This window comes from Micropterus salmoides, unplaced genomic scaffold (genome assembly GCF_014851395.1).
Source record: "Micropterus salmoides isolate LMB-PRFRI ecotype aquatic unplaced genomic scaffold, ASM1485139v1 Ms_hic_scaffold_16, whole genome shotgun sequence".
Taxonomy (NCBI): domain Eukaryota; kingdom Metazoa; phylum Chordata; class Actinopteri; order Centrarchiformes; family Centrarchidae; genus Micropterus; species Micropterus salmoides.
In genome coordinates this window covers 19,019,132-19,033,297 of record NW_024040707.1, presented here as the reverse complement: position 1 = coordinate 19,033,297, position 14,166 = coordinate 19,019,132, and the positions used below count along the sequence as shown (strand labels likewise).

General features: G+C 41.8%; 1 protein-coding gene across 1 annotated transcript; it reads right to left on the bottom strand.

Moving 5' to 3' along the window:
* Window positions 1–939: 939 nt before the first annotated feature.
* rnd1b (Rho family GTPase 1b) lies at window positions 940–11,222 on the bottom strand. The gene is made up of 5 exons (XM_038723672.1): window positions 10,971–11,222; window positions 10,391–10,478; window positions 4,805–4,914; window positions 4,484–4,618; window positions 940–3,948 (listed from the first exon to the last, which is right to left on the bottom strand). Exons 1-5 carry the CDS (start codon window positions 11,088–11,090, stop codon window positions 3,703–3,705), a joined length of 699 nt encoding a protein of 232 aa, XP_038579600.1. The 5' UTR covers window positions 11,091–11,222; the 3' UTR covers window positions 940–3,702.
* Between the last annotated feature and the right edge of the window lie 2,944 nt (window positions 11,223–14,166).

Sequence of the window (14,166 nt, the reverse complement as noted above, 5' to 3'; positions counted from 1 at the left end):
AGTCAGAGTCTTAAACTCGAGTCTCTCTGATATGTACAGATATAAACAAATAGATAATTGACCCTTCGCTAAGCCACGCCCGGATACGCAGCTGGCCAATCACAGCGCAGTATAGGACTCGCTCCAACTGAGGTCCGACACTTTTATGGCTGCGCTCCACTGACTTTAATGCAAAAGGAGTCGTTTACTAGCTTTTTTTGCTGTATTTTGCTAAGATTTGGTGAAACACTGTTCCTGGGCCACTTGTAATATTTACATTCGCTAACCAGAGAGGTTGAAAGGAGAAGTATCATTTATTCTCTTTCCAAACCCTAAAATAAATCCAGAAAATGTAGGCTGTGGATTGTTTCTAATGTAATGTTAGTTAGCTAAAGCCAGAGGGCTCTGGCTAACGCTAGCTATATAAACCTACTGCTTTTGCATTTTAATGATTGTAATAGTGAATGGAGACCTACCCAGGAACAGTGTTGATCCTTAATATCGTTGTCTTTCGTCTCAATCGTCAGGGGATGCGGTGGTTCACTTTCACTGTGTGACTGGTAGGTTTAGCTTCTATCTTTAATTTTTTTCACGTCAGTTTGACAGCCTGAATACAACCTTCAAATGTGTAATGCAACTGCAGAACTTTCTGCTTCTTTCTGAGATCAATTTTTCCAACAAATTTGACAATATTTCTTCGGGGTGTGCAGTAATAGACAGTGGCAGTGCCATGATAAAAGTCTGACAGGTCCATCAGTTTGTTGTACTGTTAGTAACAGTAACTAAGGGGGGCATGGCTTAGCGAAGGGTCAATTAATCTCACCACCAGTAAATATTTGACTACTTATTCTGATCATTTATGATAACACTGTGAACCTGGGTATATATCAAAGAAACGTTTTTTCAGTAACATACGGTTAAAGATTTAACTTTTGCAGTAAATGACAAGAGAATGACAAGTCAAGGGTGCCGAACAGGGCAAGCTTTATTTAACACAGCAAAAAACAAAAGAAAAAAAGTCAAGTTTTCAAAATAGATTTTAAACAAATGTACATGTCAATCAAAAAAGGCAAAAAAAAAAGCTGCCAAATAAATATTCACATCAACAACAATATTTTCATGTGACATCCTTGAAGATGTCTTACAATGATTATAAAACAAGAGACAGTATGTACAATCATACAACTTCAATAGGACATGCGTAGGAGTTTGACTGCACCATTGTACCACACACTGACTACAACACAAAGGCTGCATATTAACTGACAAGGTCTGTGAGCCACCCATCTATCTCATCTTCAGAGGGCCTGGAATCAGCTCCCCAACCCCAAAAATTATATTTTATATATATCTCAACAAATTATTTTTTGAACAAGCCTTGCAATAAATGCATACTGAAGCTGTAATAATGGATGTGAGGATGTCTGCTTGTGAGCCAACCCTCTCTGTCCACACAACCAACCCAAGAGCCAGTTTCTGGTTCCTACACTGACTTGTTGCTAGGCAATGCCGAGGAATTTGGTGTACGACCATGAACTGGAAGCCTTTGTGCAAATCACCACTTAAAGTTCCTCCGACTATCGGGGGCAGCTCACAGCTCCATAAAGACGCTACAACCATCTCAGTGAGATATTTCTAAAACAACAGCGGGACTCACATCATGCTTTAAATACCAAAAAACAGCAGCAAAAAAAAACAAAAAAACCCCAGAAAAAACAAAATCACAGCAATCATAAAAACAAAATATGAAAAATAGCTTTCTTTGGACAGGGCCAGCCTGTGCTTTTTCATTACTTGTTCTGCTTAGTTCCACATAATTTCCTTTTTTCCACACACTAGCCCTTTTTACAAGATGACTGTTAGACTTTTGAATGTTTCCAATTTTAAAAACATACACTGCACTGCACTCCCTCGAGCAGTTAATTTAAGTCCTACTGCCTCAATACTTTTTATTATGATTTGGTAAAACATATTCTAGCATCTCCAACTCAGAGAGTGTTGTTTGCTCTTTTTCCACATACTCTATTTCATAGGGGTGATTGTTCTATATACCAGTGGCAACTTACATGGAGGAGGAGGGGCAAACACAGATAAGCAGCCTCTTTGTACAGCAGAGATGGTTCCAGTCTATAACGTGGATGTCCATGGAGCGTTATAGCATGACAGTAATCACAAAGCTGCATCTTTATTGCCATACAGGTTACCTTGCATCACAAGCACTTAAATCCTTATTGCTTTATGGTTTGAAGCACAGAGATCAATGCTGCACAGAAATATAACCATGAAGCCAAAGATTTAAGCTCAGAAAAGGGTCCAATTTTTGCTCCGTAGTCACTGTAACCTACAGTAAGTGCTGCTTATTGGAGGTCACTAGATCAACATGAGTGTACGACAAAAAAAACTAGCGTCATCTTGGAAGAGTAGAGTCAAGTTGGGAGTGCTACATTGGATTGTTGCAAACGAGATATATCCACAGGCATATTACAGTAGTCAAAATATTCTCAATAACTTTTGGGAACATGATATGAAAGGCATTTTTCAAAACTGCATACCATTAGAGAATTGTTGAAAAGCTCTCAACAACGCAATGCTACAAATCTTCTCTAATCTACAAACCACATTTTCCAAATCGCAGTCAGCCTGACTTAGGTAGACGTGATCCTATGCTTTTAAATATACCTCCTAACACTTTGACTGGCATCAAAAACCAGCCACAGCTTCATAAATAACACTCGACAGCTCAGCATTGAACTATTTGTGTTTATGCTCCTGGTCACAACGAATGCGTCTTTTGTCATCTATTAAAATGTGTCTGTCCCAACACAATATAGTATTTTAAAATAGACTCCAGCTGTGACAGCAGAGACACCAGAAGAACTAAAGACTAAACTTCCATTTATTTTTGTGTGTCCTCATTTCATTTTGTACCACAGCGTTTTCAGCCACCTCCACTTAGTCCACTGAAAGCCTGCGGAGCAGTGCTGTCCAGAGCTACACAACCATGCACTAAGAATCCATGCAGGTTGAAATAGTCTAGACTGCTGTCTGCACGGCAGCCTGTGCTCAGAGCTCTTATGCCTGCTCTTATCACCACTGAGACCACGAGAACCGCTCTCTATGTAATAGCTCTCACTGTGGTTTGTCCCACTACTCCCTCTACAACTCTGTGCTTTCACAGGCCTAAATGGGGATACCAGTGAGAAGCTATTTCACAGCTCACACACCTTACTAAGAGGGATGTACAGGATTTTGCTAATTCCTGACAGTTTCATGCTAGATATATTTTTGTACTTAGAAAAATATCCATTGAATTGTCTGAGAGGCATTTACATCACAAGATTAAACGTCACACGTTGCACATTTCCAATTTGGACAAAATCAACATGTGCCTAGAGATAGTAAAATCATACAGATGTAACACCGTTCTAGTTGCATACTGTTTACAGGTGAAGAAATGATAGCTCGATGATAAAACCTTGACTGATATTGTTTGTTCGAAAGCAAGATAAACAGTAGTGGAAAAAGATGTGCGCTAAAAGGTTCAGGAGCAAGTGGGCAGCGAGGTGTCCACCTCTTCTGAGGGGCGTTTGGTTTCTGGGGGGGTGAGGGAAGGATTCAGCAGGAAGCCCTGATAAAACCATCGTGCCCACCCCCCCTCCCCCGAGACCAAAGAGGCAGGGGCTTGGGGTCGCATGTGATGACTGTAACCCAAGAGGTCTCCACTCACATGACCGAGCAGCTCTTGGCCTTCTCCTTCTTGAAGGTGGAGGAGAGCAAATCCGACTTGCTAGGCAGGTGGAGAAGTCTTTTGGAGAGGCGGCGGGTGGGGCTAGACTTCGGGAGAGGCTGCAGCTTGTTGATGCAGGCCATTGCTGCGGTGCGGAACACACTGTGAATGCTTTTCTCAGAGGTGAAAGCTGAGCACTCCAGGTAAGCCTCTGCACCCAGCTGCTTGGCCATGGCAGAACCCTGCAATAAATGTGTGAGTGATGAAGGGCACTGTTCATACCATCCTTTAATACATATTTGTATTTCTTATTGCACATGGGGCGCCATGTAGTGTGGAGTTCAGGAAGAGAGGCCCCTGCCAGCTCATAAACTGGCTGTGAAATTAAAAATGAAGATGGTGACTGAATTCCCTATGCTATTCTTTGTCATTATACAAAATATAAAATAGGGTTTATTGATATTTATAGTTGATCAGCTACTATTGTGATCATGATGCAATCTTATGATCCACAAGTTTTCAAGCAATAATGAGTCAGATTCCCAAAATGACTTCTGAAATACTTGATAAATAACCGACCATAAATAAATAACTGCTCCAGCTGTTAAAACAGAACCTAACAGACAGAGATTTATATATATATATATATATATATATATATATATATATATATATATATATATATATATATATATATATATATATATATATATATATATATATATATATATATATATATATATATATATATATATATATTTACTTATTTTGTCACACCTGCTCATAGGTGATGGGTGTCTGTTTCTGATTGGACAGCTCCATCAGTGTGCAGACATCTGTGCGCAGGTCGATCTTACATCCGATGAGCAAGATACGCGTGCTCGGACAGAAGTCCAGGATCTCAGTTTTCCACTGTGGACACAAAAAGACAAGGATCAGTTCAGTGGGTCCAAGTAAATAATAACCTGATTTATTGCACAGTCCTACGATATACTTTCACAAAAACAAGCTATAGTAGAAGGAATTGCTGATATTAAGTGTGTGACAATGAGGTACAAAAGAGAAAAATAAAAAAGAGCAGAGTACTGAAGCCATTACCTTCTTCAGACTGCTGTCGACAGTGTCTGGGCGGCTGATGTCAAAACACAGCAAAACTGCATCAGAGTCACTGTAGCACAGGGGCCTCACATTATCATAGTATGGAGAACCTTAGAAGGCAGAAAAGAGAGAATCATTAATGTGGGTAAAAGACAAGAAGACAAACTTTGAAAACGAATGCAGGCGTCTCTGATTTCAAGTAGCTCCATGTGGCATCAATGACTTCAATGCAGCCCCTTGTGACTACAGGAACTCGAAGCAGAATAAGTGCAGCGCTGAATATTGCTGATTTGTGATACTAAAGTAACAGAGGAATCTTACACAGCCACCATTTTGAAGTATTGGCAAAGGACCTCAGTGTTTTCCTCATCTTCATGGTGAAATGGTTACACACTTGTAGTTTCTATACTTTGTAGTTCTCATAGTTTCCCTGTACGTTTTTCTTTTGTTTTGTTGTTGAATGTTTGATATTTAAAGGTTCTAGGCAACATTTTCACTGTAAAATGTTGAATAGTTCATGATTTGAGCCAATGATTTATTATTTTTAAGTGGATATTGTTTCAGGAATTGACTGCTGTTGCAACAGGCAGTTGGTCATGGCAAAAAAGGGTGATGGAGGAGCATAGTTGCAGAGGCAGAGTGAGAGAGTGCAGCTGCAGGGATTATGTGCAATCGGCATCACATCTCCTGCTGAGCTTCACTTTGCTGTCCCTGAAACTGCTCTTTTCCCTGCTCCTATATCCTCTGCTGGCATTTCAGAGGGAGAGAAGATGACAATCGAGCCCTAAATCCTCATTGATCTTCTCTTGCAGTAGATTACGCAAGTGGAACGGTGGGGCTCGGGGTGGGCAGACGCTCCCACTCATGCTCAGAATCCTTAAGTAAACTACCCACCCCCCCAAAAAATCCTCTGCTCGGCGCGCACTATCTCCAGTCCCTCTGTTACCACAGCAACAGCCTTGGAATCCACCATCTACATCAGCCATTCCTCCTACCTCCCCATAAAGGCTTGCCTTAACTGCCAATCAATCATTTTACACCGCAAACTGCTCACCCACCTCCTGTTGGGGGCATTCCTCTGCTCTGCAACAGAGTTGGGGACCACAGACGTACATCCATTACACACAAAGACACATTCACACATGGCAACACCACACCTAATGGGGCACACAGACTCACTATTTAAATTTGGCAGCAGCCAGAGGTGAACCCAATCTGTGATCAGATGAAACAGAAGAAGAGCAGCTCAATGGAATTAACATGTTTACTTTGGGCTCCGTGTGAATCCCAAAAGCGGATTCAGTGTTCCCATTAAAGCTATCACTCACTAGATATTACACAAACATCCTGATTGATTTACAGCATAGGAAACAATGCAGCAGAAGAAAACACATGAAAAAGCACCCACAACATGGATGTGTGCATATAGATCCATTTCATGAATACTTGATGATTTTCCACATTATCAAAGGGTAAAACTGAATTTGCCAGCTGCCGGGTGCTGTGAGTGGAATAATGACAAGCTGTGATGAAATTCCTCAGGGCTCGGTGTCCTGGAGAAAGTAAACATCTCTGCAAAGGAACAAAGGGACACGCTTGTTGTATTATAACTCTGTTGCTACACCTTTGGAAAGAATGACTTTGTTCTACTCTTAAATGTAAAATTGACTGAAACATCCTGATTAAATTAAGTAATTTACCACAACTATATTTTTACAAATAGGACAGACATCCTTAAGAATGCAAATTACATTGTTGCCCTCACACCATTTACACCTAGGGCTGGAGCTTAAAACCCACGCTCATCTGTGAGACAACTTTGCATTTGCTGACTGTGAAAATTGACACACATTAAAATCAGAACAATTAGCACCACAGACATGATAAGTCTCTCTCTCTCTCTTTCTGTGTGTGTGGCAACTCTGAGGAATCTCATGGGAGAGCCAGAGAAGGGCGCTCTATAAATCTTCTCAATCTTCCACAAGGGGTTATCACACAGCCGGGAAACTGGGTGTGATTCTACATTAAATGGCCACTGATCTAAATGCAGCAATCAATGGAAAGCTGCACAGGGGGTCCAAGAGCCTTTGCAATTAAAGCTGACAAATTAGTTACTATGCCAAGAGGGATGGGAAATGGTGGGGACGTCTTGGATGTTGGATTTTTTTTATTTTGGGCATACGATGCATGATTCAGCAGGTGTATTTTTCCTATCTTCAAAAGGAATAAAACTTTGTTTTTTTTCTACATGAATGTGTAAATATTAGTTTTTGAAGCTCTACAGCATGCTGTTTGGGTACACTAGCAGCCTTGGCATCATTCTCCCGACACTCCAGGACCCAGTTTCTAATCCTGGAAGAAATAGCTGTTTCTATTGTGGCAAGAAAAAGCCAGGAGGAAGAGAGGAGGGAAAGCAGGAGTGTAGCCCACTGAGACAGATCACAAAGAGCCCTCCTATGCCATTAATCCGTCACCCCCTGCAGTCTGATATCACAGAGTACCAGTCTCTGTCTCTTCCCCTCTCTTCCCTACTCCTCTCCATTGCAACAACCCAAAGAATGGCCTGGATAGACAGATCAATGGACAAGCAGAGCCTAAGCAAATGTTCCCTTTCTTCCATTTTCTTAACAGCATGCCTCTACGACAGATGGAGAGTTTCTGAGGCATGAAACGTGGAGAGTGAGGCTGACTAACTGGGGAATGGAAGGAAAAGAAAAGAGCATAACTAAATTCCTGCGGCTGAGCTCTACTCCATCCGTCTTGATGGTACGGTGCCCAGAGCTAAGTGTTGAGGTAGAAATTGGGCCAGAGCAGAAGTAGGTTTCGCAGGCCGAGACGACGGGCCTTGTGTTGGAGCGTACAGGTGGGGGAGGGGAGGATCTGCTTTTTCCATTTGTGCACGAGTGAGAGTGCAATTTTGTGCATGTGTGCTAAATCAACTGAGGGACATAGCCCGTCTTCTTCATTAGCACACTCCTCGCCTACCACGAGAATACAGGGGTCAGACAGATTAATGATCCAGTGATGGGATGACTCACAGATTTGGGGATGAGAGTAGCCCTGCCCCTCCACCCACACTCGGCCGGCTGGGAGATGTGGTGCAACTGCTGCTGTGGCTGAGAATGACGGACTTCACAGCCAGGCCCCAAAAAAACACTACATTGCGTCAGACAGTTGTTCCCTGGTTTCACATGCCAGAGCCAGTCAGCATCACCACAGAAGCCCCCTGCAGGGAGGGAGAGGGAGGTTCTTTGTTCCTGAGCATCGCCGCGTCTGAACTGTTAACAAGCTTTACTTTGTAACTTGACACTGTCAAAGCTGATCACACTCTGTATTTTGAAGTTGAGCGAGAGAACAGATTGTTTAAAATTTTTTAACTAAAACCTTGACGTGCACTGAATTAAAAGGGTGTTCTTCTAGTAATTGTTTGCAAAAGTCGTAGGCAGAGCCTCAGAGGTAAAAATCTACCATTGTTAGAACAGTTAAAAGGTTTATGCTAATACCAATTAATTCACGTAGCCTGTTGCATGAAATTCATCTGCCTAAACTAGTACTTATTCTATTCAAAAACTAAACTAGTGTATTATTTGCATCCCTAACTCAGACTGAACACTAAAAATAACTAAAAGCGTAGTGGCCATTAGAAATGAGCCATTAACTAATTGTGATTATTGTCTATTAACAATGTCTCTCTTTTACAGTTATACAGATTGTTTCATCAGCTTAAATTGATACAGGGTTAATAACAAATCAATCTCATTCATTAATCAGACAGCAAATGATTATATATACAGTACCTTCTTATACTCAAACGCTTTTGACCTGAAATAAATTACTCACTAACACCATAATGAGATTCATTATTCACTATACATGAGTTACAGCCACTGGACGGTGTTCACCTTCCCCTCGTTCTCTCTCCCCCTGCATGTCTGATCGGAGCAGGCTGATTAAAACTGGTGGATTGATTTTGGTCTGTAAATCCATGGCTGGGCTGGGAGAAGGATCTGCCTGCCATGGGGAGGCCGGTGATGAGGTCAGTCCAATCAATGAAGGCGAGTCGGGATAATGAGGAGACCCTCTCAGTGTGGTGGCGCTGCAGCGGCACAACTTTGTGCAATTAGAGCAAATAACAGTAAGAAGAGGAAACTGCACGGTATGACCAGAAAATAGCCCCTGTCATCCATCACCAGGAGCCTGACATGACATACATGAGAGTCATCTATCACAAATGAAGGGAAGGAGGGGGTGCACATTCATTTAAGTGTTTAAATCAAAAAGCCTGTTTGTTGTTTGCTTGTGCCTGGATAACGGGGAGGCAACAAAAGTCAACAGAGGGAAGGAAAGATTTGAAACATTTAAAGATTGGCGGGACAAAAGTGTAAATGGAAACAGAAAACTGCATATACAAGCGAAAGAAAGAAAGAATGTTAAACTCTGTGGGTCAGTCAGAAGGGGTGGCCCAGTGGTCCTATTCAGAGTCTTAATCCTCTGTATCATGCTGTTCTAGTGGGTCACCCAGAGCAGCATATGGAGGCAAATGCAGGTCACCAGAGTTTTTGAGCTGCCTCCTGGCTGTCTGCTCCAGAAAACCTTCCTGCTCAACAGGATGTCTCTCTGTGTGCCCATCATCCCCCGGCACCAGGCCCACTCCTGCTGGCCAGACCAAAGGTCCACAGTCTGGGATTAAAAAGCAGGATTTGGTCTGGGGAGGGAATTACACTTACTTTTCCCCTGTTGCTGCTTTGTTATAACGGGGGAAAAATTGCGAGAACTCGGTAAATACTGCATCATCTCACACAACTGGGTCTGTTACATAAAGGATTTGTTGTACACAGACACACGCACGCGCGCACACACATACACGCCAACTTGCTTATGGTGACCTAGTGAGGCTCCAGATACATCCAGTGTGGAGGGAGAGGGATGCTGCGCAGTGAGCATGATGAGAATCAAACAGGTGCTCCAGACCCGTGTTCACAGTATCCAGGTCAACACTCTAAACAGCAGATCCCCGGGGAGATCCACCCTGACACATTGACCCTCTTTTTCACGCTTAGTGTAAATGAACATATGATGCACAAAGTCAGCAATAACAACAAGTCAAGCGGAATAATCACTGTCTTTCTGCCTACTTTACAGTGAAACACATTAGGTAGAGAAACGCACTTGCAGCTCTGTCAATCCTTTATCCCCCCCCCCCCCCCCCCCCATGCACAACTGTGATATAAGAGGACATTTAATCAGCTGCAATTTAGAGATGTGAAAGGTGACTCTGCCGTTCAACAAGTGCACATTTTATGTGCTCTTACAGCAACAAAACAAAGAGGCCTGCACATAAGCCTTTAAGTAATTACCATAAACACCACTTTCATGCTGCCTTTATTCCAAGGCAGACAGGGTCATGGCAATTACATTTCTTGCACCCAAAAGAGGAATATCTAGGAGGAAAGTGCAGCTCGCCTTTCAGCTGAGATCATTACATTCACAGCGCATTGCCTATTATATTCTAGTCTCCTTCAGCGCTGCAGGCAGAATGGCAGGCCATGATAGGCCAGACAAGACAGGGGAATGGTGATGAGTTACCTGAAGTGTCCCACAGACTGAGCTCCACTCGCTGCTCCTCCAGCTCCAGACAGGCTGTGTAGTTTTCAAATACCGTCGGCACGTAGGTCTGGGGAGCAATTAGCAACACGGTGCCATTAGTGGGGAGGTGACAGTCAGTCAGACACAGGTAATGGAATTTATCTAGCTAATTAGTGCAACACAAAAACACGCACTGAGGGGTCAATCAAAAACTATACGCCTGATACAATTCCTCAGATTGAAGGATCAATCACGTGAATCAGTGCAGCTGCTGCAGGAAATAATCAGCACAGGCCAATATAATATGAAGCAACCATAAATGCTAGGGAATACCTTTCAACTGGTCATGCTATAAAAAGCTAATGCATTTAAAAGTATTAACGGTACATGCATACAGAATAAACCAAGAGGACAAAATTGTATGAAAATACGCATTAAAACTGCTGCAACAGACGCACCGATTTTTTTTGTTGCCACACTCAGTCATCTTAAGAGAATTTTGCACTGGTCATCAACAAAATACAGAACAGTTTTACGTGCATACACTTTAACTTCATTTTTCACAAACATTAGAGCATACCTCTGGATAACAATCCTTCGCCAGGACTTGCAACATCGCCGTTTTTCCGCATTGAACGTCTCCCACAAGAACCAGTTTACATCTCACCACCAGCGGCTGTGTATTTCTCCTTTCCTTCATGATGCTGGTCCAGTGTTTATTTTTTATTTTTTGCAGAAAAACTAAAACAAGCAGCAGAACAGTCCAGATAGCGTCCGAGTGTGACCGCGCGCCCTGATGTCTGGCTCGTCGGAAGATGCTCGCAGTTGATCTGATTGAATTTGCCACTGCGGCTCTTTATACGGGCGAGCAGCAGCCAATAGGAACTCGCCATTCCACAGGCTTTCCAACGTGTCTTCTCTGCACTCAGTGATGTTCTCAGAAAGCAAAAACAAGTTACTTCGTCAAGGATGATAGAACAATTGCGCATTAGATTGTGGGAGGAGTCTAATAGTTCTGTACACATTTATGTTTCTCTGCAAACTAAGAAAATCCATTACTGTGAACAAGTAATTTCAGCTCCTTCTCCAATAATTTGATGAAAATCTGTTTTTCAGACTTTAGGGCTTGAAATACAGTAGCCAGCAGTCAGTCACTGCAGACTTCTGTTTTGTCACCTGCGGGTCCTGTCACTTGGCCTGCTGGTAATTGATTGATTAGATTGACTTGACTCACAGGATCAATAGCATACCACTGGCTGAGGACAATGGGACTGATAGACCAATCCACAGTGGACTAATTAGTTACCTTTAATCTGCACTACAGAGTCAAGTCAGTTTTATCTAAGCAACTCGGCTTCTTCTTTTTGAAAATGTTGCAAATTAGCCCTGAACTTCTTTTTTTCTTTGTGTGATTGTGTATTTCACAATGATGTTTGATTTCTCACAAGTTGTCGCTTTCTTCTAAAATCCAACATTTCTTACTGGTTACAGTTACTCTGACAGGAGAGATTTAAAGAATGTTTCACTGAATGTCTGCAGTATAATACCAGCAAGTCGACATGTGGGATGGTGTGAGGCCCCCTGATAGGTGACCAGCTATCCAGTGTCCACAGGGTCAAGTCAGAGGTCTTCCCTCTCACTTATGCTGCTCAAAGCCCTGGAGACACACTGACTTTCACACCCTGAAGGTTATTACTCTATGGAAACAGCATCTCATTGTTAGGAAAAATGAGAATTAAAGATAAAAGTCAATTAACTGCCTTCCCCCCATTGTCTGGCAGCCAAGTTTGGCTAATTTACTTACTGTTGCCAATCAGAACCCTTGCCATTTTTGCCCCAGTGGGTCAAAGCAATTTGCCTTTGTTCACAAACAACCCATATCATTCACCCCCCATGCTGGGATCTGTCTGTGTTTTAGAGACCAATATGTTTGTTGTTATTTTACACAGGTCTGATTGTGAAGGTTCTGTCTGCATGCTGTTGAGAAATTGGTTTGTATTGCTATTAGCATTTAATTTACACCAACAGCAACATTTGACCAAATGCACTTTTTCTCTTTGTTCACAGTATTTTTTTTTTTACATCAATCTTTCAAGTGAGTGTGGCAAAATAATACCACTCACTATCAGCGCCGCAAAAAGGAGGAACTCTGTTAAATTTTAAATAAATTTTCCCCCAGATTTCTCCTGCAGAAGGATGGATAAAAATAGTTTGTCTCCAAACTCAGTAATTCCTCTGATGCTGGAAACTACAGGTGAAGACATCATGTCATAAAATCAGGTTACTAAAAGAGAAAAGAAAGGCAGGGGAAGAAACAATAGTAATAATAGTTAGCATGCAAGCATTATAAATGAAGCAGCATTGCCTTTAAGAAACTTTTTGTTAACATTTGGATTGTGCTTTTAAGTGTTTCAAGTTTTAATATGCTGTTGCAACAAACTGTTAATTATTTCATTTTATTTAATTCATGATTGTGAAGTGAAGCGTTACTCAGTTGTCTTTTATAATATAGTAATGCGTTATTCGTTTCTCAGTAGAGGGGCCAGAGTAAGATGGCTTCCCACCTTTGTCTTGTGCTCAGGTTGTAAGGAAGATCTACAAAACTGTGACAGAAATAATCTTCTATAATTTCTAAAACCTCATAGTGAAAGCTTCGAACATAAATTACATATATTTGGAGAAAAGAGGGCTGAAATATGCTGAGATTTCAAATTGTGCAGCCTTTCTTAAAGCATTATAAACACTTCATTACTGATTACTCCTACAGGCATGACAATGGATGTATTGAAGAGGGAGTAGACCCACTAAGGCTTCATGTGTACGGGGCCAGGATCTTTGTGCTACGCTGCTGATTAGTACTGGTGAATAAAACTTCAGTACAGTTCTGCATGCAGGAAGTTAAGATGAGAAGTAGCAGACTATGAACTCTCTCTAACCCTTCGAAACTAACTGCAATGCATACATCGACGCCGCTGATGGGACAGAGAGAGACAGGTGGCTGTGAATAATCATCAGGTATAAAGTGACACCTTCCAATATGGCTGATTCTAGAGGATGAGAAGGACAAGGCTGGGCAGGAAGGGGCTTCTGGCAGGATAAAGCATGGGCGCTTTAAACAATCACACCTCGATATATTTGGTGACAGTGTTGGTAATTATCATCAACACAATGACAACACACAGAAACAGAAACAGAAAAAAGCTGAGTCACCTCTCTCACAAGATTCGCAGACGGTGAGAAACTTGAGCCGGGAGACTTCCTTATTTTGCTGCCACAAACTCATCAGCAGATGGTGTCGTAACAAAGGCTTTTCAGGGAAGGATTTTCACACATGATAGTTTTAGACATACACATGAAGCAGCCATTTGTCTTTTTGTCCATTGTCCAGACACAATGTTCAGTAAGGCTACTTTATAAAACCCAAAGATCTACATTGTGGAGATTTTATAGAGACTGTTTTTTTAGTACAAAGTAGGCTACATCCAATAAAAGCTGCTCAAAGTGATGTCTGGGTTGGCAGAAATCTCAGGGCCCCTGGGCCAGACAAAACCAAACCTAGCTGCATTCCACTAGATGTAAGCGAGAAAATATGTTTTCTTTCTTGTAATTAGGGTGAACTGAGCCTTTAAATAGCAGTTAAAAATGAAAACCATCACTATATGATATTTCTGGTTTACATTGGACTGATTATTCTACAGGTACAGACATGTCACTTCTGCCCTCTGTTGGTGGTATTGTGAATCACCGAGGAGAAATAAAAACCACAGAAATGTTAC